The 25,614-nt window shown below is 37.2% G+C and overlaps 1 protein-coding gene across 1 annotated transcript in view; it reads right to left on the bottom strand.

Moving 5' to 3' along the window:
* Positions 1-693: 693 nt before the first annotated feature.
* The window catches only part of CLSTN2 (calsyntenin 2), a 259,996-nt gene continuing 235,075 nt past the window's right edge, over positions 694-25,614 (bottom strand). Inside the window, exons 9-17 of the mRNA XM_015871212.3 lie at positions 22,257-22,419; positions 16,777-16,943; positions 13,228-13,376; positions 11,649-11,860; positions 8,794-8,964; positions 8,064-8,209; positions 7,119-7,242; positions 5,715-5,899; positions 694-5,095 (exon numbers count right to left, since the gene is read on the bottom strand). Coding sequence (XP_015726698.2) covers positions 4,892-5,095; positions 5,715-5,899; positions 7,119-7,242; positions 8,064-8,209; positions 8,794-8,964; positions 11,649-11,860; positions 13,228-13,376; positions 16,777-16,943; positions 22,257-22,419 — 1,521 coding nt within the window. The 3' untranslated portion in view covers positions 694-4,891. The remainder of the gene's footprint in view (positions 5,096-5,714; positions 5,900-7,118; positions 7,243-8,063; positions 8,210-8,793; positions 8,965-11,648; positions 11,861-13,227; positions 13,377-16,776; positions 16,944-22,256; positions 22,420-25,614) is intronic.

The raw sequence follows: 25,614 nt of genomic DNA, 5'->3' as shown, positions 1-25,614 counted from the left end.
GGTTGGTTGTCTGTGATTTCCAACTTGCCAGCAGTTAAATGCACCTGACTGAGAAAAAAAAAAAAAAGCTCAGAATTGGCCTAAGGGCTCTGACTCTATAGACTCCATATTCCAGCATATCCAAATATTCTCTGAGCAGCTGCAGATGTGCTGCTTGAATTTATACAGCATCACAGAAAGCTGTAGATACAACAAGAGTTGTATTTTCAGTCTAGATATTGTATTTTTATATTCATACATTAAATATGTTAAATTAGCATACATATGAGAAATACCAGTTTGTGTATGTTTCTCAGTCTCACAACTGTCAATACCTGTTAGAACTTCCACTTCATGAAAGAGATTTATTTTTCCTAACGCTGGGATATCATCAAGAAGCAGAAGACAGACAGACATCTAAGCATAATTAGCTTTGTGCAAGCTTCGTCACTATCATTTTCTGCCAAATGAGCTGTTTTCTTTCTTACTGTTGCTGTAAAACTCTTGGGGCCTTTTTAACAGTAGTGTAGAAATAGTACACAATATATACATCCAGAAACAACTACACTGCAGCAAGGTAAAATATTTGCTAAAATAATATAGAAATAAGAATTAAGTAAGTAAATTATTATTCATGGTTAGGATGTTAATTAATTGTCAGAGCATTATATGGCTCCTTTGCCTTCCAAGATATTTCTGGATAGTATTTGTTTATATGAAAACGGTATCATGCTAAGAGAATTGTATTGTCATTTTCAATAAGCATACAAGAACTTGTAGTGCTATACTGTTATGGATATACTTAATTCATAATTCTGATTATGTTATGGGAAGAAGAGACTTTTCTCAGGTCCTGGAGATGTTCTCTCAGTTTAATTTAATTTCTTTTCCCTCCCTCAATAATTAATTAAGTATCCTCATCCTTTTCCATACGTTCTTAATTTGGCATAATAGTTTATTTTCCAGAATACCAGAAGCAGCTTCTTATGGACATTCCATCAGACATTATTCCGTCTGTCTGTCAGGCATGGATGATGGTAGAAGTTGTCAGCGTGCCGACACCAAAGATTCCATCAGAGACAGTATCATCCTCCAGCCTGCTTTTGTCCTCACCAGGTAAATGCATTACTTGCCTCTTGGGTCACAGAATGAGACAGCTGAGTGAGGCACAATTTTATGCAGGGTACAGAACAGTTGCCAAAGTATCATGGGGCTGCTTCTGGAATTATCTTCTGACCAGGCCTTAACCTGAAGTTGCAACTGTCCAATGGCATTATTTTTCAGTTTTTACCATCAAGCAAGAGCAGCTGCTGCAAATAGGGACTGATGGATGGTGCATGTTCACAGCAAGTCCAGCACCAGAAAGGGGAAACACACTGCACATTCACAGTGGCCCTTGGAGGATGAGGTCCTTGACAGTTAAAAAGCAGTAGAGACATTATTGCCTTTTTTAGTGAACAAATAGTCCAGCACAGTTTATTTTAAATAGCACTAAAGATGTCATGAACCCTGTATGTCTATTTCTAATTTGAAATGGCGTCATTCAGTGTCACAGATTTTGAGACTAATCTCAAAAGTTAAGCCTCTTTAGTTCTCTTTGCAGAGATAGATAAATAAAATACCCATGGAAGGGATGGAAGGGAAAAAGAAATGTGAGTTACTGATCACAAAACTCAACTTAGGCAGTTATATTAATGCATATAACAGTATATCACTGTCTTGAATTTGCATTTGTATTTTTTCCCAGCCTTAGATTAGAATTTCAACAATTTTAAAGCTGTCATTGGTAAGATATCATTTTAAATCTCTGTTGCCACAGATTCCAGGTGTTGTAATATATAACAGGGGTACGGCTTCAGAGATGGTGTTTGGATGCACTTGTTTATTGCTTCTATAAAAAAAGGCACCTTTTTTGTGCCTTGATAGCTCAAAGCTTGCAACTGGACTTAGGATAAACATTAAGCCTGCAGTTGTCATTTCTGAGCATAAACATTTTTTGGGGAGGAAAAGTGAGATGTATTTGGCTTTTGATGGGGTGGGAGAGGGCAGAAGGGGTGCTTGTATGTGCATGTATATGTTCTGGTTTTGTTTTAAGCAACTAGTTTACATTAAAAAAAAGAATCATGTTGGGGAAGCAATTTATTTAAAGTAATTCAAACAGTTTGATGTTTCTATCTTATTCTTCTGCTATATTGCTTATAAACTCACTGTTGTAAAATCTATACAAATATTTTAACTGTAAGGTCAAGCTTCTTACTAATGTTTTCTGTTCCTCTGAATGAACAATGCTGCATAATCCACTTTAACCACCACTTAATCTAAAATATGTGCAGTGATGCACTTTAGTTTTCTGAATATTTTGTTGCAAACTAAATTTAAGTGATAACACCCACTCCTGTATTACTTTGCTCAAGTCTAAAAAGGTAAGTTTACTTAAAGTAGAGAAAATACTTTGTATTGGCTTCTTGTATAATGAAAGTACCAGCATGACCTGAAAAGATTTGCTTCCAGTAACAAAAAGATAGAAATCCATTGGCTGGATAGACACAGGCATATAAAACAACAGAAGGCTATTGATAATATTGTAAATTGCTGTTTCAACTTGCTTTCACATTTGCAGTAACAAATAATAATAGATAACAATAATAATCAGGAAGAACAGAGACATTAAAAACAATCTAAATGAAGTCCAGTTTTAAATATGAAATTGACATTTAAATATTTACCCTTAATTTTAAATTTCCTTTTTTTCTCTGAGCAGAAAGCTTTGCTGAGAAATGTGCTGATAAGTATCATGAAGGGCCTGCTTCATGTCACTAATAAAAGTAGCAGTAACACTAGGGAATGATCTGGGTACTAGGATCTAGTAACAAATTTCTTTTGCAGGTTAGGCTGTCTATAAATAGATATCATAGCCCATTTTATATAATTATTATTCCTGCAGATAAATTTTCTGTATCTAGGACCAATTCTTCACATATTCTTTTAATTCCTGGGAGAGACCAGAATAAAAATGAAATGGGACTGTACAAGAAAGAAAACTTCTATACTGCTGGTCTTAAACAACAAAAATGAGAATGAAAATCTCTAATTTTAAAATATATTAAGGTTCTTTTCATTTACTTTCTTATGATTAAACTGCACTATCCAGTTGTGGTCAATCTTTTCCTACAGCTGTTAGATAGATGCAGAAATTGATTTAAAAAATCTATCACCAACTAGAAACCCCAGAATAAATTCTCTGAATTCCAAGACCTGCAGGAGCTGCTGCTAATAATGTTGATGTAGGTGAGTACCCTCAAGGTCTCTCAGGTTACTCTTTGCAGGATGAGTTGTCATTCATAGGTGCTCCTATTAACTCAAGACCATCTGCTTGTTTCTTTGGGAGAGTGGACAGCTTAAATAGCATATTACACATCAGTGATGAAATAGTAAGCAAAAAAGATCTATTTAGGAGAAAAGCAGAAAAGCCACTAGGCAGCATTCACTTCCATGCCATTTTTGTTTTTATGCATTAGAATAGTTATCCTAGCAACTGCTGCATTACTTGGTATGCAGAACAGTTGAAGATAGATAGATTCTTAAGGAATGGGGACAGAAAACACACCACACAGACTTACCAACACATTGTATGTAGCCTTTTTTCCCCCTCTTTTAACAGTGTATAAGAAAAATATGCTGTGTTACCATAACTAAAACACTCTCTCAACCTCTTACGAGCTTTTTTCAACTTCTTTTGGTTCCAAGTAGGTTTCAGTTATCCTAGTTCTATTTTATAAAACCTTTTCTTAACAATAATGGCTTCAGGAAGAAGAAATAAAAGGGAGAATTATGTGCCCAATAAAGGGCTGACAGTTGTGTTGTCACTTTCTGTTGTGTCACTCAGGGTGGGGTGACGGCATACTTCTCTACAGAACAGAGGAATTCCAGCTGGCATTCAGCAAAGCAGAAGGGAACATTTTCCTCATAAAACATTATTGTTTGAGTCCCAACTGTACATATCCATGGTATAATGAGGTCACTTATTTTCCACTATTTCAGTTAGATACTGCAGCAAGCTAATGATTTTACAAGACGGTTAAAGCATCGATTTGCTGCAAATTGTTCAGTCCATAACTAATGAGTAGCTTTACAGATTTACAGTATATCAATTCAGTGAGATTTTACTGTTTGTGTAAGATCATTTCATTGCTGGACACAGAACAACATTTTTTTCCCCCTCAGTAAGCTTCAGCGTCCATTTTCTTCAGCTTCTATGCATGGGTTGGATAAAATCCCTCTCTTCATGTTTCTGACAGAATTCTTGAAAAATACACTGTCCTTTTCTACACAGGCATACATGCATCCCTTATCAAGTCCTAAATATATTCCCTTGTAGAAGATAGTTTAACATACAAGAAGGCAGGAAGAGACAACAAATGGAATTCAGTCTCTGTCACCTGTAGCACTAAAACTCTCCTAATTTGAACTGGGATTATATTACGTTAAACCTGTAAACACGTGAAGCCAAAGGGCAGGTGTGTTATTTGGACCCACATAGGTTATTCTTCATAAGAAGCTGAAATCTCTCCTGTTTGAAAAAATAGCAAAGGCAAAAAAACTCTATGGACTGAGTGACAACACTTTTGTCACAGACCTGTTGTACAGAAAGAGGAAACTGAACCCGATGCTTGCTAACAGATTAAGTTCTAGATTACTTTAGAACTGGCAATGCCAATATGATTGTACCATGTGTTCTCCGGCCTTCGTAGGAAAAGGGTCAGTTCTACCATTATCAATTACTACAACAAGATCATTTTAGGCAAAAGAGTTACAGGCAAGCAGAAGTTCAAATTCTGTCAATTAATTCATAGACTGAAAAAACATTGTATTGGTGATTACAAAAGGAGCAACGTTGCTCGAGGGCTGTTTGTTAGTATGGGAGTGTTGAATCATCCCACTCCAACTGCTCTTTCCTGGTGAGATTCTGCTTGCCTCTCTTTTGGACAGTCGATTCCTCCTCTTCCTCCTCGTCCTCCTCTTCTTCACTTTCATCTGATTCAGCACTGGTTGTATCTTCCTCTTCATCATCTTCCTCTTCACTCTCCTCTTCAACCCGGTGAGGCTTTTCATATTTCTACAGTATACATTTAAAGAAATGAGAAACAGACAGTACAAGAAAAGTCCCTTCTTGCCAGTGGCTATGAGAATATGGACCCTTACTGCTCATCATTTGATAACACTAGCACGCTGGAAAAAATCTGCTTTTCCTCATTATGTGACTATTAGATATTCAAAACCTACTATAACAAGAATGGAATATTAATAAGAAATACCTTTGTTGTTTTTTTCTCTTAGTCAAGCTGACAAAATTTAACCCTTCAATGTCAGTTTATCTGAATTGCTGATCATTTCCTCTCCTTTAAGTGTATTAATATTTACAAAGTAACAACTCTATCTTGGATGCCAGGAGGACAAAGACAGATGGAGAAGTTAAGTTGCACCAAAGAGTTCTGCACCATGTATTCAGCAACTATTTCTGACAATAAAAAAATATTAAGTGCTCAATTTATATATTATTGTGGTGTGCAGAGCTCAAAAGATCTGGGGTCCTGCGTGTCTGTACATATAACTGTTCTGCCAAGCCTTGTTAAATGTACACAGAAAGAGGCTTTAAACTTGCAGCTAAGAACCTACCAGCCTGGACAGTGACTCCTGGTATTAACATGATATACTATTATGTTTCAGTAACTTACCTCCATGGGGTTGACAGTAATCGTCAGAGCAGAATCATCCCAATCCATTTCATTTTCCTTACTGCTTTCATTGTCTGTGGAGCTGTGCTGCTGGGCTGTCCGAATTCTATAGACTCCCACAGCTATGATGAAAATGAGTACACTCACACAGATCACAATGACGACAGTAGCCAGACTTGGAACAACTGAAATAAAAAGTGGAAAAGGCAACAGGTTTATGTCTATGGACAAAGTTGCCTACAAAACAGTAAAGACCTTGTCTATTTTTTATTCCTTGATATCTATTCCTCTGCCACCTGTCTGGGACTGCAGAGGTGGTGAAGTACCCACTTTCCAGGGCAGAGCATACGCAAAATAATAAGTATTGCAAATCTTAACTAAGAAGTTACTATGCCTCATGTTCGTTCTTTAATTCATTTAATTCCAGAAGTCAATCAGCCAATCAGTTGAGAATCAATTTCAAAACAGTTTCTGCAGTTTCATCCTACCTGTGTGTTGTCCCCTTCTGACTACAAGTAAATGAAGTTTTAACATTAGCTGTGAAAAAAATAAATCAATCTATTTCCACACTTTTATTTTACAAGGTTTCAAACACTCATACTGGGATTTCCATTGCCAAGAAAAAGAATAGATCATTGATACTCTATTGCCTGTGTTACAGTCTTTCTTGTAGACTCTTGAGAATCCAAAACATTTTTTCCTCACTGTTCTAATTGCACTCTGAGAAGCCTCTATCTCCAGCTAGTCACAAAGACATCGCTCCAAACTACTCTTATGTTATCAGCTCCATAGTTGTACACATTACTGGACATGTACTTTTGCTCCCTGGGTACTGCAGTTCCAGGAACTACAGTAGTTCTGTACCCCATTTTGCTGTGTTGCCTGTAAGACTGGAACTCTGAAATCAGAACAAGATGGAAGAAGAAAAGAAAGAAGTACTTTGCAATAGTTGGTTCTGCAACAGCAATTTACACAAAATAAAATAAAATAAATACAGTAACATTACAGTCTAGAGCTAATTATGCTTATTCAGCTTTATTCTTTACATACTTACTTACCAGAATAGGCAGAAGCAGGTATGCCAGAGTAATACAGTAAAGACAATATCCTTCATACCATTCAATACTATAAACAAGACATCCTGTTGACTAGATTGAACCAGAGTACTTAACCTTTAATGTAGACTTTAAGAAGAATACCAGCTTTTAGTACTAAGTACATCATCATAAAGAGAAAACTCAGTATAACAGCTTTCTGTCAGAAAGGTGCCACGATCAATGTGAGCTGTCACAAGATATAGCTATGAAGAATTTCAGGGCTTCATTTGTTAATTAGACTGAATCATAAGGGATGTCCCAACAGAACAGAATCATTAAGAAAAGTCACTTTAAAGGCATCACATACCTGAGTTGTGAGGAGTACTTATGCTTTCCTCTGGATGGTGGACCGACTGGAGAAAGTGTGGCTGTGCAAGCACATGGTTTACATGGTCCATATAGTTGGAGTTGGTACTGTGTAGGATATTGACCTGACATACAAGAAGTATAAGAGATCAGATATTCTATCAGATATTCTTCTGTATTCTATTTTCTGCCTCCATATACTATATTGTATTCAGAAGTTCATCAGAAGATAGGAAAATTAGTATATAAACCTTATAAACATAATTCCTAGCATTAACAGTCACTGACGCAGTACTAACAAAAATAACCTCACAAGAGATATCCACATTTTCCTGTAGCAACTGACCATATATGGGTTGCATGAAAATCCTATGTGCTCAATATCTGTATACTGACTTTCATTCTCAAAGAAATCTGAAATCATACAAGTTACCAGGAATAATTTCCACCTGATGGAGAAGATTCTATAAACATTATTATAACAAGGTATTGCTTGGCAAAACTGAAAAGTTGAACATAGCAGGAAAGAAAAGTGTGACAGCTTAAAAAGCAGCTAAGGAAAATAATGAAGCAGTGGTGATTTACTTTGAAGTATACAGATCTTACAGCAACAACAACAAAATGAAACCAACAACTGTAGGACATCTTACATAATAGTTGGGGTTATGAAAAATCAGTGACAACTTTATCCTCTATTCTGTTTGAGCAGACGTCTCTCTGTTAGAGTTCAAGAGAAGCATCATCACAATGCATCTGACTAGACAAATGCACCATGAGGAATGACCATTAATGTTAATTTCCTCTTTGCATAAAACTTTAGAATGCTTCCTGAATGCAACATGTCAATCATTCTCCAGATTTTAAATAAATCTAATTGTTGTGAAAGATGGGGCAAATACTCGGCTTCTGTGTTAGAAAAGAAAGGCTTAACTAAAAGATTGCTTACCTCCAAGTTAAATTCATTGCTGCTGTAATGCCCATTCAGCTCAGAGCACTTGATTCTGAACTTCCTTTCAAAGGTGGCAGAAGTGTACCAGTTACGATATCGAATCTGCTGAAGAACCTGTTCATAGTTGTGGATGGTGTCCACACCTGAAATGGTGGCAGCACATTATCAGTTGGAGTGCTATGCAACCAACACTCCTTGCACAGGGGAAATCAAACAGCCACAGAAAATACAAAACTTGGCAGTGCATCAAATATTTCCTAACAGGGAAAATAGCTTTTTGAATCAAATCTTAAGTCCATAATGGAGAAGACTAAATATAACCATGAAGATAAATAAAGTATTAATTACTCAGAGGGAAGAAAAACAAAACAAAACAAAAGGTTAGTGAGTTACCATCACTATGCAGGAAAACTGAGGAACCCCCTCATTCACACATTCCAGCATGATGGTCCACAAGATCCGTCACAGTTAAAGCAAGCAGTGTTGCTTTCTTCTGTGTTTGGGGAGTACAGAGATGAGACAAAGCTGTGTTGTATTCATGGTGGATAATGGATAAACACAACACACCCAGACATCAAGTAGCAATGATTGCTTTTTGAGACAGTCTCTCCTGAAATACTTCACTGGTAGCACACCACAGCTTTCTCTCAAATTACATTGTCCTTTCATTCCAAGAATGTAACTGTTGGTGGGAAGAAATAAGGGAATGCAAAGTCTATGGACATACCATAGATTGAATATCCTGCTGTGGAATTTGTGGCATCTAGATGTTTTCCTTGAAGCTCAGTACGATCTAGTTCTAAACACTCGTGTTCTGGATCTAGTTCTGCACCAGTGACCAAAACATCACAGAAATCCAAGTTGTGGAGCATTTCCTCCAACACCACTGGCTTATTGGCTGTGAAAACATGGCAAATACCACAAAGAGAAAAAAAAGAAACAAAGAATTCTGCAAAGATGTCTGAATTGTTCTTTGCTCATATTAAGCATGGCACACTTGAGGCAAATCTAAAGAGAAGCATTTTGCCTGTTCAGATGCTGCAACAACGAAGGCCTACAAACACAAAGGGAGACAGAAGATAAATTTTTCTGTAATATGTTTTTACTACAGTAAACTCACAAGCAGCAGTGAAGGCAGAAAACTAAAATTGGATCCCGGAAACAATTCATGTTAACAATTCTGCTTTTCAGTATTGATACCAGATTGGTACCACAGATTACAAATATCAAACATACCAATGCTTAGATGATTTTCTCAGTTGTTCTATGACCCACAAAGAGTTGGCATTATGGGGAACGCTATGCCACCTATTTGAAAACATCATGGGATTACCATAAATGGCAAGAGTCTGTATAATATGACATAGAGAAATTAAGTCCTAAAGTGACTAGCCTTCAATAAGTATGATTAAAACAAAATCTATCACTGGAATAGAAGTAAAATATCAGGGTATTATATTTATTTCTGTGGTAAACATAGCATAAAGGGTCTTGCAAGACTGCTTAACCATCTCCCTTAAGATGCTAAAGACAGAGATGGCCATCTTGGAACTCAACATCCATTTATATATGTTCATTTTGGAGGGTATGTAAGTAAGCAAGGCATAGGTAGAAAAATCTTACACACTAGATTCCCAACTCCTTGTACAGTGAATGTGGGGATCTAAACTCTACAGCTGGAGACAGTTATAATTTGTATTAAAAAGTTCAGAGCCATCTCAAATTTGCAAGTTAGGCATATCTGAATAGTTATTAGCCTGATGAGTTGGACCATTAATTAGGAAGTTATAAGACAGGCAAGAGCTGGGTTGCAAAGAAAGAGAAAAGCCTGAACTGCTCAGCTTTGCTGCTTTTGCCACCACTGATGGATGAACATGAAAGGGAGAGACAGCATTTTCAGTCACACTGGGTCACACAGATTTCTCCAATGAAGCAGGACAAGCAGCAACACTTCAGCATTCCAGGGGTCCCCTGCAGGTGAAAAAGGCCTCGGAGCCATAGTCATGCTGCTGCCTACGGCACTGTCTGCTCTGCTTTTGAAAAGAGAAAGACCTGACTGGTCCTGTGACTGAGGAATACATGGTGACTACATTAGCCTCCTCAGCCTTGCTGTGTGCATCTCTGCTACACTTATGATGATCAAACTATGTAACTCCTAGTAAGAGCAAAAATGGGAACAGCTAGATAATGGTGAAAATTTATGGCTATCTTTGTTGTGTACACAGGTCTGTCAGATAGTATGTGGACTGAGAAAAATAATAGTGCAAGTTGTAAAGTAGAGGAACTGAGAGGCAGAATTCAGTAATCAATTGCAAAACGCAGGTATTCCCCAGACCAATTATTATCTATTCATTTTAATTATTAGTGGATATAAATAACAGGTGGCACGTTAAGAAGTACCTGGCTTCCCAGCAACTAAGTGACAGTGTTACTATATAGAATAGTAATGCTGCTGCATTCCATCTGAAGGTGAGACCTCAGTCTTTATAAGTAAAGTAGAGGCACTACAGCCCTAATTATGGCAACAATTGTATTTGGAAGAATTGAGAAATACAAAACTTATGGAGGGCAGTAGTTTCTAATTCACTGAACAGTTTTAAAGATGTCATTATGTTTAGCCACATGGAGTATCATACATGCAGTGTCTCTTAAATGAAGGATAATTACCTCTTTTCCACACAGGAATTAATTTGATATACCTTAATTGTATGCAGTTCATACCATGATACAATGCACTTTCCAGCCTTCAGAGAATAGATGCAATTTAAGGCAAGTTATGAGTAGCATTATTATAGGAAATAGCTTCAGGGAATCCATGCTCCCACACCTGCACGTCATTAATGATTTTATCTTTCCAAGAAATATACATCTATTGGCTGCTTATTCTAGCCCACAAAATATTTACAAAGATTCGTCAGGTTGCTCGGATTCTCACTTACCTTGCAGAGAATCATCCAAAAGGATGATTCCTTTGGACAATCTTTCTAAACCATAAATTTATTTTAAAATATTTACCTAGTTTCAAACAGTAGCACACATTTTTCAGCATTAGAATAAACTGTTATCACTGAAAGTCATCTTTGTAAATGATTGTATTTCTGTTTTGTATGGGAAACTGAGTCACAAGAGTGACTGAGTTACTCACTCAGGTATCATCCAAAACTCAGTAGTAAATCTGAAGTGTAAGAACAGACTAAAACTCCATCTATTCCAACTATAGTCAATGAGTATTTTCCACTCTCTTAGTACAATTAATAAAATTTGCTTACAAAATTTAATGGAAATACATTAGTCAACAGAGTATGTGGAGAAGAGCAGAAAGAAACTACTCTGAAGTAAGCAAGACATGAAATAGGAAGCTGCCTTTTCGAAAGCACATTCTGATCAATCAAATGAATAGGGATTTGTTCACTTTTTGATTAGTTTAAGTGCAATGTCTTCACTACAGTGTTGCCGTTGACTAATGTGGCTTAAAGTAATTCAGACAAAGTGACTTTGTGCTACTTTTTTGCATTACTCTTTCAAAAATGTGAGGGGTCATATGCCTGAGTAAGCAATAATATTTAAAAGAAATCAACATACCTCTGGTTTTTTTTGAATGCTCCATTTTTGTGGCAGTGCTGATAATCCTGATGTCAGGCAGCAGAACGACACCTCTTTCACTTTCAAATTGTGCAGCTGGTCTAGCAAAGTGGTCCATCCCACTTATTGTAATCTTGGGCTCACTGGCCTGAAGCACCATTACATATGCATCGATATCTGGGATATTAATGCAGACATCTTCACCAAAACATCTGAAAAATATGTTGTTAACTGGATGTAACACATTGCACATCAAAGGTGTGTGGCACTTGCATCATCCAAAACCCACCTGATGTCTCTTATTATTTCAGTTAATTCCTTTAACACTGCTATGTATAGACATGTATCAGTACCACATGCATCTGTAGGTAGGCGAGCAATAACAGTAACACCTCTATTCCTTTCTATCCCTGTCCAGATTCAGAACTACAGATATTACAAAGAGAGGGCCAAACAAAGAGCTTTGGGGTAAGCTTTATCTTTAGAAAGGTCTCTATAAGAATAATCTTTAGATATTTTACTGACATTTAAGAAGTGCACAATTAAAAAAATAAAATTAACTGTATGATGACAACTATGTGTAGTAAACCTAACTTTAAATTCTCAAGGCAGTATCTAGTGAACATAATAGAGGATCTTGTCATGTGTGAGTAGAAGGGCCTAACCACCCGTTTATATTGGACCCATCATGGACTCATTCTGGCATGCCCTAGTTTTTAGTAGAACTTATATTAGCATTTTTGTTTGAATCAGCAGTGTGCTTTGAAGTTAATCTCCAAACACCCTGTACCTTACAGCATGTTTGCACAGATCATGGACAGCCTTGGGGCGTGCAAGTTGAATTCCATCTTAGCGACACTAAATCAGAAAGATGCTCTCCATAGTTCTGTCAGCCAGCAGCACCACAGTAAACCAAATAAAGAACTACACACAGGGTGTATCTGTCACTACCTGGTTCTCTCTCAACTGAGAGCTCTCACAGTGAGCTCTCTCTCAGTGCTCTGCCCAATGTCTTCTAACAGAGAGGTACCCTGGGAGCTCAGGAAAGACACATGGCTGTTTTATTACACAGAACTGTGAACATTATGATGTAGGTTCTGTCACAATTCTTGCATGGAAATGGAAGGACAAAGATCTTTGCTTAACACCAAACACTAGTGCTTCTGTGATGACAGCCACAGAAGGATATAGACAAAGACTACTTAAAGCACAGTTAGAAAAGCTCCTGCAGATATATAGTCAGTAAGAAGTAATAGGCCTCCTTTAAAAAGTCATGGCTTTATGTATACTGAAAGGAACTAAAACTATTTTTTTAATGATCATTAAAATAGTTATGCAATAAATGCATACAATCTCCAGTCCAGAATGTATGCTCCAGACTCTTAAACAGAACATATTCAAATTAGAAGTTTCTTACAAGGAAAAACCATAAAGTAAATCAGCACAAAAGTAAATGAAATTCATCTTTTAAGCTCAATAACATCAAAATACGATTTTACAATTCCCCTTTTTTTCTTGTCTGAAGAAAGAAATAATCCTTTAAAAATACTCTAATCAGATTAGCTGGTTTAAAACTTACTGGACTTTAGATGAGACTTTGAGACGTCGTATGCCTGCAGTAGGAAACTGTCTAGAGTTGATGTAAGAGACCTTTCGGAGAGCTCGATTTATATTCTCAATGTCATCTCCTTCCATGACAAGGACTGACTGGGAAGGGTTGAAGTGATACTGGGGGAAATGCATATAATTAGTATTTAATATATCAGATACAGAGTACAAAATAGGACAAGTTTACTGAGCATTGCCCAGATATAAGTTTAAAATCTAATCATTTAAGAAAAAAAAACCACAACCCTTAGTTGCCACTGTTGGCTGAGAATGTGTATTGTTACCCCCAAAATGTTTCAAGCCTGTCATCTATATAATAAGTTAATATCTATATCTACTGTACTAATTAATTTCATAGTAAATTTATCCAGATTTGTAGTATTTTCCCGGTGTTATCTACTTTGCTAATACTAATTCTGCAGCTGTAGAGCTGAAAACATAACCTTACTGTTGATATTATTACAACTATATATATATTTTTTAGGTCATAGGCATTCCCCATATAAAAATACTGACTTGCACAAGAGCAGTATGCAGAAATATATTTTTCTTGCTTCCTGTTTAATTTTACTCTGGACAGCCTTTCTGACATATATTTTGACATGATTGAACAACAAAAAAATATAGTGTTTCTCTCCTGCATCTTCATTAATGTCAGACAAAATAAAGGGGATTCTCCCATCTCTGTCTCATGATCAATAAGGGTGTCATGATTTAAGATGAAACTGCTGCTTGCGCAAAGCCAGCTGCTACTCTGAGCCAAAAAGCCTTGCAGAGTCAGTGGCTGTTCTTGTAGCCCTGATTATTCTCTATTCCATTGCACTGAGCTCAAAGCAGTTCTGCTGACCAAGATATTTTGCTATTGTATCTGTATAGCAAGCAATTGATTTTTATCTTCAGCATGATTCATCCTGATTCCATTTTTTTCCTGGTCTTTTAATTGGTTCAGCAAACCATCTGCATTGCAGAAAAAGCAGATCAGCCCCCTTAATTCTGTACCCTCCAACTGACAGCACAGAACACAGAGAAATGCACAGAAAACAAAGAAATGCACCCTCCTCCTCTCACATTGCAAAGCTGGATATTATGTATATATAAGTGTATTCTATTGTATACAGACAGTGACTGTCTACACTTCCTTAAAAAGACAGAGGTTAAAAAGTGAGTAAATAGACTATGAAGAACAAAACAAAGTGTGACTTCTCTGTTGAATAGAACACAGAGGACTGGGTTCAAAGCTTGCACAGGAAAGTCATAACGCTCCGAAGGGTATTTTTTAACAAAGAGTAGTCATGACATGAGTCACAGCCCACATACACTTCTCTTTTCTATCTGTAAAAGAATAAAATGAGCAGAACGAGACTCTAGCCAGCTAGTTAACTTAATAGCTCAGCTGCCAGAACAGCTGGAATGCTGCCAAAGGGACTGGAGAAAGCCCCAGTCTGAGCCATTTTTGTCTTTCTCATTAAAAAAGGCTAAAAATAGCAACAGTTTAGACAGTGTCTCTGAGAGCTGTTACAGATCTGTGAAAATGAGGCTGCAGACGGAAAAAGTCCAATGCTGCTGCATCAGGAACTGAATTACAGCTCCACTGCTCTTTCCTAGGTGCGTGTAAGGATGAAGTGTGTCCAAAGTGACCAGCAGAAATTCCTTCCAACATCAGCTTGCCAACACTGAATCTGCTAAGTACCACATAAACAGCTATTATCTGTACAACTGTGAAACACGTGTATGTGAGATCACGTATGTTTATTTTTGAACAAGAAAGTATTAATTTTCTGTTGAAGTTTGGGTGCCAACTGTTCCCCTTTCATCCAAGCTTCTTTTTGTCTGCACTGATAAGAAACCCTACCACGATCTATCTCTGACTGATCCTTTTGTTTTTGCCTCCTGCTGTTACACTGACTGTTGATCTGGCTGAGAAAGTAAAAATGAAAGGAGCGACTTTAAAGAAATACCATGCTTCATCTGTCCTTTGGAAAATGAAAATGGTTTGAAGATTATTGCAAAAAAGAAAAGGAGGACAACAATCCTCCATTTCTTCTGTCCACTGCTAGAACAGTAAGAATCACAGAATCACAGAATGACCTGGGTTGGAAGGGACCTCAAGGATCATGAAGTTCCAACCCCCTTGCCTAAGAAAACCAGCCACCTGCACTGGGAGGCATCCTGGAGTTTTCCAAGTCCATGGAAAACCAGACAATTTAAACACTCTCCAATTTCAAAATGTGAAAAAAGGGGAGGAATTACTATGCTATTAAACATCATGCATATAATCATCTTTAATTCATGTAAAAACCCAGCAAAAGAACTTACTGGCATGCATATACAACTCAAGTTCCACCAACCGCTAGCTGCATGCATTTCCTTTTTAAAATAGCTGGAGTTACCAAAGTTCCTCCTTGACTTTGCACCTTCAGTTTATATTTTCACCCCTGTTTTTAGAAATGTATTGGTTATACTGAACCACGGCATCTCATTACCTGGACAGATAATGAATTTTATTTTCAGTCAGTCTCCTGTCTGGTTAAAACAAAAGGTTTAGCTCATGAAATATAGTAAAAGGCATTTCCAGTGCATAATGCAAATCAGGTGTTACAGCTTCACTCTTCTTTGCCCTGAAAACCACACTGCCAACTAACCTGTGCTGTTTCACTGACCGCACAGTCTGCAGCCAAAATATCTTCTCTGTTACTTGAATCTGAATCTTCGCTCCTTCAGAAGATGGTATTGTGATTTGTGTACCAGGAAATAGCTTATCTGTGTTATAACTTTTGGCACCAGAATATCTATCATCTAATAACAGGGTTGGTATAGGAAATCTTAAAATGGATTTTTTATGTGGCAATAATAATCAAGATTTTACAAGTGTAAAACTTGTGTTAATGAATGCAAAGCTGTCTGGCCACTATGTCAACTGACATAGAATTTCTTGCTCTCTGCTCTCCAATCTTTGAAAAAGTTCTACAGAATCAGGGAAGACAGTCATGTGTATAATATGGATGATAACAATGTGTATAATATGGATGATAACAATGTGTATGAAAATGTTTGATTTGAATTTGATTTTTTGTTTTCTGGTTTTCCCCTTCTAGTACCTTCTATATCTCAGACCACCTACATTGGAGTTTCTTTTTGTCTCTAGAAGAAAAATCTTCCAGTTATATTTGCATTGCTTTAAAGCTCTTTAAGATAAAAATTTAGTAATTCTCTGGAACTTTATCTACTCCAGTAAGACTATGAAAATAAGCATGAATGAGAGAGAACATGACCTGGCAATTCTTACAGGCTGTGAAATTTCAGCACCTTACTTTCTGAGCACCTGCCTTTGCAATCGCAGAAACATTTTGCTTTGCAGTGTCATAGATCTTCTACTGGTCCACTTTTTCTTTTCATGACTTTATGGGAAATTACATTGGCTTCAGGAGCACACTTGCACTGTGTGTACTCTACCTTGGTCTCTCCACTTCATAAATCATCTCTAAATTTTTATCAAAGTCGATGTCAGTTCATTCCTTACCTTCACTCCTTGGCCAAGACTCTGAAGTGAATTAATATCCAGACCTTCCTTGCAGGCCTGCAAACAGGAAATCACTTTCTGACTCTCAATTTTTCCAGGACGGATAGTAAGACTGGCAAGGCTGCCATGGAAATACTGAGCAAACCTAGGCTTGGTAACTTCACCTCCTGCAAGGAAGAAAATATAAAATGATTATTATTATCGATACAGAAAAAATAAATAATTCATGTTTTTTTTCTAACCTGCATTTCAAGAGTTGAAATCAAGTGTAGCCAATTACTTTTGGAATTCTATTTATTTTGCTAAGTAGAACTGCTTTGTGGGTTGTTGGATGGTAGCAGCAACCTGTCTTTAAGATTATTGTCAGTGTTCTCCCAGTACTGCGTTCAGGTGCTTACGATGCTGAGATAAACAAACTTTGAGGCGAAGGATGACTTCCCAAATCTGTGCCCAAGGAAGCAGAGCATTTTCAAAAATGAATTAATGAGATTATTATAGAGCGATCAAACATGAGTTTCAAAACATGTTTGAGGCCTTACCTTTATTTATGCAGAAATTGTATCTGCAAGTTCTCTACTGTAAGTTCTCTTACATAGCCTTTATCTTTTTCCTCCAAAACCAGCTCTGACAGACCTAGATGTGCTCTGAGTAAACAATGTGCCATATTCTCTACAAACTATTGTCTCTAAGAATACAGTATAAATTCAGAGCATTCATTGCAGACTAATGCACAGCACTGTGCTAAAAGGCTTACAGTACCTTACCCAAACCAGCTCATTTGGTGCTAGATGAGGTCCTATCACGGTACATTGCATTAGACCCTCTAGCTATGCTCTATTCAGCTTCACAGTAAGCAGCTTCAAAGGAAGACTGATCTTCAGGAGTTGTCAATAAAATGTGATTATATACCGCCTGCAACAGTGATCATAGCGCCTAAATTACTCTTGGGATATTTAGTGATTTACTCATTCTCCTCTAAGGAATTTTTAGAGCTTGAATTTCCTGCAAGCGTTAGCTGAATTGGTGCTTGTGAATTACTGCCTACCTTGAGCCTGAGAGGACCAAGAAAGCCAGACAATAGTGAAGCCGCGCAGACTAATTGCATTAGCAGTAGATAAGCTGCTGTAATTGTTAAATAACTCATCTTCACAGTGTTTGTAGCTTTAGTTCCCAATAACCTATTTCTGCCAGGCAAAATACCTCAGGCTTGAACTTTAAGTTGAAGATTTGTGTGTGGAGTAGTATTAGGAGTAGGGGATAAAATGGCAACTTTAGTTTAGGCTGATGTTTCTGCCTGAAAGCCATCTCTCTTAATCTGTGCAGTATAAGCACAACATTTTCCTTATGTAGTAAGGAAAATATACGCTGTTGTGCTGAGAGTAAAGAAGGTGTCTAGGCACGCTGCTTCTTCACAGAAGCAGACACTTCTGTTCTTTCATGTTAAGACTACAGTACAAACTGCTGCTCTTTGTACTTCAAAGAAAGATCCTCAAAGAGAGATTATGTTTTTTCTCCTCTTTCATTTGCCTGTCAGTTATACAGGATTCTTCTTCTGGGCCAAATTTTAGAGGTTTCATAGAACTTTTCACATCTGCAACATCTGAAGCAAAGAATCAGTCTGTACTGTAATTTAGTCCTTACCAAGGTAATTAATTGCTAAATAGAACCCTACATGGATGTTGGATCTTCCCAAAAGTGTCATTACATTTATGTCTTTGAGTTGTCTTTGAAAGCATGTATTTCCACTAATAATATAACAACAATGCACCTGGTGATAAGATGACAAAAACAGGTGAAGCCTGACAGAAGAAAGGAATCATTGTGTTTTGAAGCTTCATATCCTCATATCCTTAATATAGTTCTGAAGACAAGTTCAAAGGTTAAGACCTTGGGTTTTGAAATGTAGAAACATACAGTAAGTGTGACAGCAGATCTTAACAGTGCTGATGAGATGCAAAATGAGAAGCAGTGTCAGGTAAGCAAATGTTCTTAAATTTGAAACTAGTTCCTTAAAATGTATGAAAGAATAGACAAGAAGCTAAAACAAAGAATTAGGCACTATGTCTATCTCTGGCAGTACACGCAATATAAACCAGCTGAAGTGACCTTACAGAGCTGCAGGACTGCTGCTTACATGCATGCATAGAAATGTCAGGTTTGAATTTATTATTTTTTTTCCCAGTTATTTCATTTCAGACTAATTCTTCTCAGATGCCATCAACAAAAACATTTTTGGGGGTTCAAATGTAGCAGGTACATGGCTGGTGCGCACAGCCAGTTAGTTTCTTCCAGCAGGAATCCAGTTCATGTGCTCAGACACCTCAGACATCCATGTGGACAAAAGCAGAGAACTGGGGATGATCAGGGGATTGTTAGAAGTGTGCTCCTAATCCAAAGTGACACACTAATGTGGATGTGCAAACACAGCCACTCTGTAAGTGTTTATCTTTAGTCTGTGAGTGAAAAATAGCTGGGAATAGCTACTGTTCTGCTGTATCAGTAGAGACATACATACAAAAGTAAGCCCATAGTCACAGCAGGACGATTCATACTATGACAGTTGCATTGTAACAGCTGGTAGCAGGATCTGAAGGGACACTGGGGGATGACCTACTCTGTCCATTAGCCCCAAGACAAGATCAGCTGTACTGCACCATTCCAGAGAACTGCCAGACATGTTCTTAATTTTTTGAAGACAAAGGTTCCTGAAGCAGTCTACTTCATTTGTTACTGATCTGTATAGGGTTGAAAGCTTATTCATAAAGAGAATGTTAGCTGTCAAAATATTACCATACTTTTTCCTCTGACAGGCTAACCAAGGTCTTTCCTTCAACTCTGTCCACCTAGAACTGTAGACTCTGATCATCCCTCTTGCTTTCCCTGCAAGTACTGCAATCATTTGAAGTACTAATCACAGCTTAGAGGTCTTCTGAATGTTACGTGTGTCTTACATAGGACATCCCTGTAAATTCAGGATAGCATGAAAAACTAGCTTTTTGCACATGAATAAACATGAGCAATTGTATATGCACACTTAAACAACAAATACTGTCTTACACATAATTAGAAAGAATAGGCTGCCAAATAAGCTTTTCATAAGCACTTTTTGCCAGAGCCAAAGACAAAATGATATACCTGCTAATTTTATCCGCTAAGGTGAATAGATATCATTACATCCAACTCGTATCATAGCAATTGTAATTGCACCGTGTTGACATTTTCATATTCTTCTACATCAGCATTTCAGAATCTTCTCAGCTCAACAGGATACGTTAGCTTGATGTGTTTCAATAGTCAGCAAATTATCAATCCCATACAGCTCAAACAAATAGAGCTCAACTCCATGAAGACAGTACAGTAACATCAAGACCTTGGTAATAAATTAAAAAACCCTAATTCCTCAGTTGCCTAACATTATGTGTTTCGCACAGCTGTTTACTGATTATTATTGATTAATATGCTGTAAACATTAATTCTTGGGGGGTACTTCAGTAGTGAACAATAAGGCAAATGCTCACTGTCCTCACTGTCAGTCGGGGGTGGGGGTGGGTTAGGTTGATGTCTGCAACACACAAAAGGCTGAAAACACCTTCTAGAACAATGCCACTTATCCTCATTACAGACCCTGCATTAAAATCTCAGCTACTGCTTTTATCACACACTCTTGACACCAAAACATTCAGAAGGGTCCAGCCACGATCTGCTTATCACCCTACTGGCTAAAACCATTGTGACAGGCAATTGTGCCAAGAAAGAAACAGCTAAGACATATTATAGGCACAGGGCTTAGAACAGACTGCCAAAAAAATGCAAGAGCTGCTACTGGAATTATCTAGACAACTAGAACTGCCTGGGCTACTGCTGCACCATGCTGCTGGTCTCAGTTTTGAGGCAGGATTAGGCAGGGGAACCTCATACACTGGGTTCCTGTCCCTTTGGGGCTACTTGTGTATCTTATTTCTCTCCTGCACTACTCACACTGGTACCGTGCTCTCACCAAGCCCACAACCACAGCACATTACAGTAGGATGCACACAGAGGAAGATACACACTCCACAAAAGGCTGTGTGCTGCACTAGTGCAGTAGCCCTCAATGAGGTGAAGAAGCAGCCAATGAAAGCAATACTTCAGAATACTGGCATATATCCCCAAAGTAATAGGCATATATATATACTGCAATTAAATTCATACTGTGAAGATGAAAGGGTACAAGTATCAGGTAAGGATGGATCAGAGTATATTTGTACATATATATAGGTGTAATATCACAGTGATTAACTAGCTATCATAATACTCATCGTGTTTTTACTTATAGCGTGGCTTTATTCTCCCTGTTACCACCAAAATAAAGACTAGATCTTTATCGCGAATGTAACGATAATCTAACAATTGGGTTTGCTTCTCATGTTACTTATGCTGAATAGCTCTGGCAAACATAAGATGCCCAAATTTTCATAACAAAATACTGTGCAGAGATCAAACTGGTAAACAAGTTAACAAGAAGAGAGTAAGTGAAACCATCATTGGAGAGCGGTGAGGAAATAAAATCTATGCATAAGCATGTTTTCCTAATTGTACAGTTTGCTTCACACCACACTTCATGATTGTACTAAGTGAAAACAAGACACACATAAACAGAAGTTCAACATAGAACAGTAACAAAGAGAACTTCAAAAGAGCAGATAAACAGAAAAGGAAAGTTTCAAGTGGAAGCTGAGAACAGAAAAGGAAACAGATGTTAGTTCTATAAAGAGTATGAAAAAAGAAATATTATAAAAGGTAGAAAATAGGAAAAACTAGTATTTAAGCGAAGGCCCATACAAGTATGGCTCTGGAGTGAGACTTTCGGGTTTGCATTACTGTTGCTTTTATATCTGGTCTGTTGCAGAGTGAACGAATTAAAGCAGTGGAATTACTGGTAATACACCACAGTGTGGTGGAATCACTGTCCCTGGAGATGTTCAAGAAACATTTAGACATCGTACTAAGGACATGGTTTAGTGGGAAATGTTGGCAATTGGTGGATGGTTGGACTGGATGATCTTAGAGATCTTTTCCACCCTTGGTGATACTATGTGAAGAGTACAGGATTGGTCCATAAGTAATGAAAACATCCACAAAAATATCATGGAGAGATTGAAAGAAGGATATAAGTGGAGTTGCACTTTATACTACTATTTAGACAGTTTGCTTAAAGTTGGACATTAAAGGAAGTAATTAAAAATAGTGAAGTCAAAAGATAAAGATGAAGATATTCCATATTAAGTATATAAACTGGATTCAGCACTTCTTTAGATGGTGGAATCGCAAAGCTTGCCTATATCCTACCTGTTTTTATCCTTGGACTTAATCAATTGTCAATCTGGATTTACTTTTCCTTGTATACCATAATCCCTTTAGTAACCATTTCACTATTCAAGCAGTAAGACAAATGAGATTCCATCCTGAATTCAAAATACTACTGTCTACTGCCATGTTACCTTGCCAGCAAGCGCCAACTGTCAGCTGCATGGCTATGTGTGAAGGGTGGATAGGCCAGTCATTGGTCACAAGGTAAGGTTCATATGTTGTTCCATCCATGTATAAGGTAACAACAGGAAACTCAACATTGACAACATAGTAATGCCATTCTTTATCGCAAATCTGAAAGACAGAACGTAAGAGAAAGATTAATTAGCATTTACTGACTGGTAACTAATTTTGATACCCCATTCACTTTTATAACTGAACAGATTATAAATTGCACTCAGAAAAAAACATTGATTGCAATTTATACATTGTTAAAAATAATGAAAGTATAAAACCTTATGATAAATGCATATATTATACATATAAAATATATCAGGTAAAAAAAGCATTTTAAAGCACACTCTTTGAGAACAAGGAATGGATGAAACAAACAAACAAGAAGATTATTTCCTTGCTCTGTATTTTTGCTTTTGTTAGTACATAAAATTAATCTCCTAATATATCAACTTTTCAGAATGCAAAATTTCATGTAAAAGGTGTGTATGTTTTGGCAGTTACTGGAGGTCCTTTGTAGCTTCAATATAAGAAAATACTTAGCACTTAGATACTAGATTAATTAATTAATTATTACCAATGCTATGATTCACTGACTGTCATTAACTACTGCACTGGTATTTAGAAAGTCCTTTTCAATGCTAGGATTTCTGTTATGCTCTGTACACACACATATGAACTGAGTTCAAGCAGCCTCAGGCAGGCAACCCAAATCTTCTCCATGCTTCTTATTTCAGTCTGTTTTTTCCCCCAATATTCTGCAAAATGAGGATCCATATGGTTACATTGATACACATCAGTTTTGAAAAGCAGCAGCCACAGCTTCACTGCACTTCCACGGTGAGGATATCAGTGTCAAATCTCACAAGAATTTCTGAGCAGGACAACCAGGGATTACTGCAAGACTGTCATATTTTCTTTGCTAGCTGAATTGTTGCCTCTGAAGACAGAAGCCTGGCATGCAAATATCAACACTCATCCAATTCTTTTTTCTCCTTTGTTGTACCTTTCAGATTTAAAAGTTCAAATAAATAAATCACAGCAAATTGGTAGGACAGGGGTATGTTTTTAGAAATTAAATGATAGTTGCAGTCATGCTGCTTTCAGTTCTGCAGAGATATTTGTTCTGATGTATTAAGAAACTGAAGTGCTTGAATGCAGATATCCTTGCTGTTTTCGTGGAGGCAAGCAGAAAAGTGATGTTCAAGCATAAAGCTGTCCTTGGCCAGGTTACGTGCTATTTCCTGCAATATCTGCCCTTTGGAAGCAAAAGCGAATGTTTTGTTCCAGAAGACACTTAAACAAGAACTTAAATTCTATTTCAAATGGATGCATTTATTACTGCAGACATCACAGATCCACAGTAAGAGATAAATGCAACAAACTGGCTGCTAGAGTCTTCCTGGTGCAAGCAGTAGACAGCACAGATATTTTCTGAAGGTTAAATGAGCTGAAACCAAAATTGAAAGTAAATAAATTGGAAGACTGAAAACTTTATCTAAGAAACAGCAATTGTGAATATGATATGCATTTCTGTCTTTCAAGTTAAAACAGCTCACCAAGTTTCCTGACCTGATCATTAGAATGTGATTCATCATAGCCCCACGTGCCAGCCATTTTATATAAAACAGAACAAATGATGTGCCTGCGTTTGAGAGACCTCATGTGATAAAAACGACAGGGGTTAATACTTCACATTTTTCAGAGAACCATCTCAGAGTATTTCTTACTTGTTGCCTTAAACTGCATCAGTTGGAACATGCCATGAGAGCAAGCAATCCTCATATTTAAGCATGGAGCATCTTAATAGCATCAAAAAACATTTGTGGCCATCATATACATAAAAAGCTTAGTAATGCATAGCAGGTCTGATTATTCTAATGACTGACCAATAAGGTAGTCACATTTTTCTAGAGAAAATGTGTCTAGAAACACAGGATTGCAGTCTCCACAATTTAAGAGTATAACAACAGGTCTCCAGTGCTTCCAAGAAAAACGCACACCTCCAGATGCACATCGTCCACTTTAATTTCTTCTGATACATTTTGGAACATACAATTCAGCAATTACAGACAGCTTGATGAACTCTTTAAACTGTTACTTGTGTATTTTTCCGTGAATTTCAACACTTAAATACAAGTTGTTGTTGTTTTCTTTTTTAAATGAGAATTTAGGCATTTAAAAATCTCAGCTTCCTCACTGATTTGAAAAGCACACAACCTGCTCAGTTATTAATTCTCATATGATCACAATGCAGCTTAGGTACTCAGATACAATTATATTCTCCCATTCTATCTTCAAGTGCCTTTACTGAGTCCCAGCATTAAAGCAAATTTTTTACAAGACAGCAGCAGAATCATTTAAGAGACTCTGGAATTCATCACAGCCACTGAGCAGCAGGTACTGTTTTGTACAAGCAACAAAATTAGAAACAAATAATTGTGGTGTGTAATCTGTTTTGCCGTCATTTTAGACACCTTATTCACCTTGTTAACATAGAACGCCAGTATTTCTGCATGAAGCAACATAATGTAATATGACATCAGTAAAACCATGAAAATAAAATGATAAAATATACTAACTTGGCAAATAAAGACATTATAGGCATCTCAAGAAAGATCTTCATTAAAAAAGTCTTATTTGCAAAGCTTTCCTAATGAGATAAAATTACAGATGAGTAAGCTTGGCTTTTGAAGACTGCTGGATTGCTAAGCTGGTCTAATCACTTCATTGTTTTAGTCTGCCTCTACCCATATTAATCATATCACGGTCAATTAACCATCTTGATGTCTTAGTGATGACTACAAACCATTACACTGGAATACGGTTTTATGAACAGATACAACAGTGTGTGAAGAAATTTTAAGACATGAAAGCTCTTTGTTTTTTTTCTCCTTTATATTGGAATGCTCAGGAATGGAGCGAAATCAAACTACTCTGGTCTGAGAAGCACGTGGCAATTGGAAAGAGCTCCTTCGTCTACAAAGCATCACTTTTATGACATTATACATAAGGATCAGATATGCACACATGAGAACATGCCCTTTACAGCTCAGAGATGTTTTTTAGCCTTGCTTAGCTCTCCTGGGGCATCTGTTTGGCTAGATACTCAGAGAGCCTGTTCTTCAAGAAGTGCTCCAGTGCCTCAAATCAACAGCAAACATTCACAAACCTCTGAGTAGCTTCCTAAAAGCTCCTTTTATTTTTGTCAGTTATGTTCAGCAGACAATAAGTTCAGCCACACAATTAGCTGCATACACCCTGCCAGTGCTACTTAGTGCCTGTTTTGGGTTTATTCCTTCAGAGCTGAGAAAG

The sequence above is a fragment of the Coturnix japonica genome, chromosome 12 (assembly GCF_054131305.1).
Source record: "Coturnix japonica strain WE chromosome 12, WE-NBRP24, whole genome shotgun sequence".
Classification (NCBI taxonomy): Eukaryota; Metazoa; Chordata; class Aves; order Galliformes; family Phasianidae; genus Coturnix; species Coturnix japonica.
This window is presented reverse-complemented; position numbering and strand designations above follow the sequence as displayed.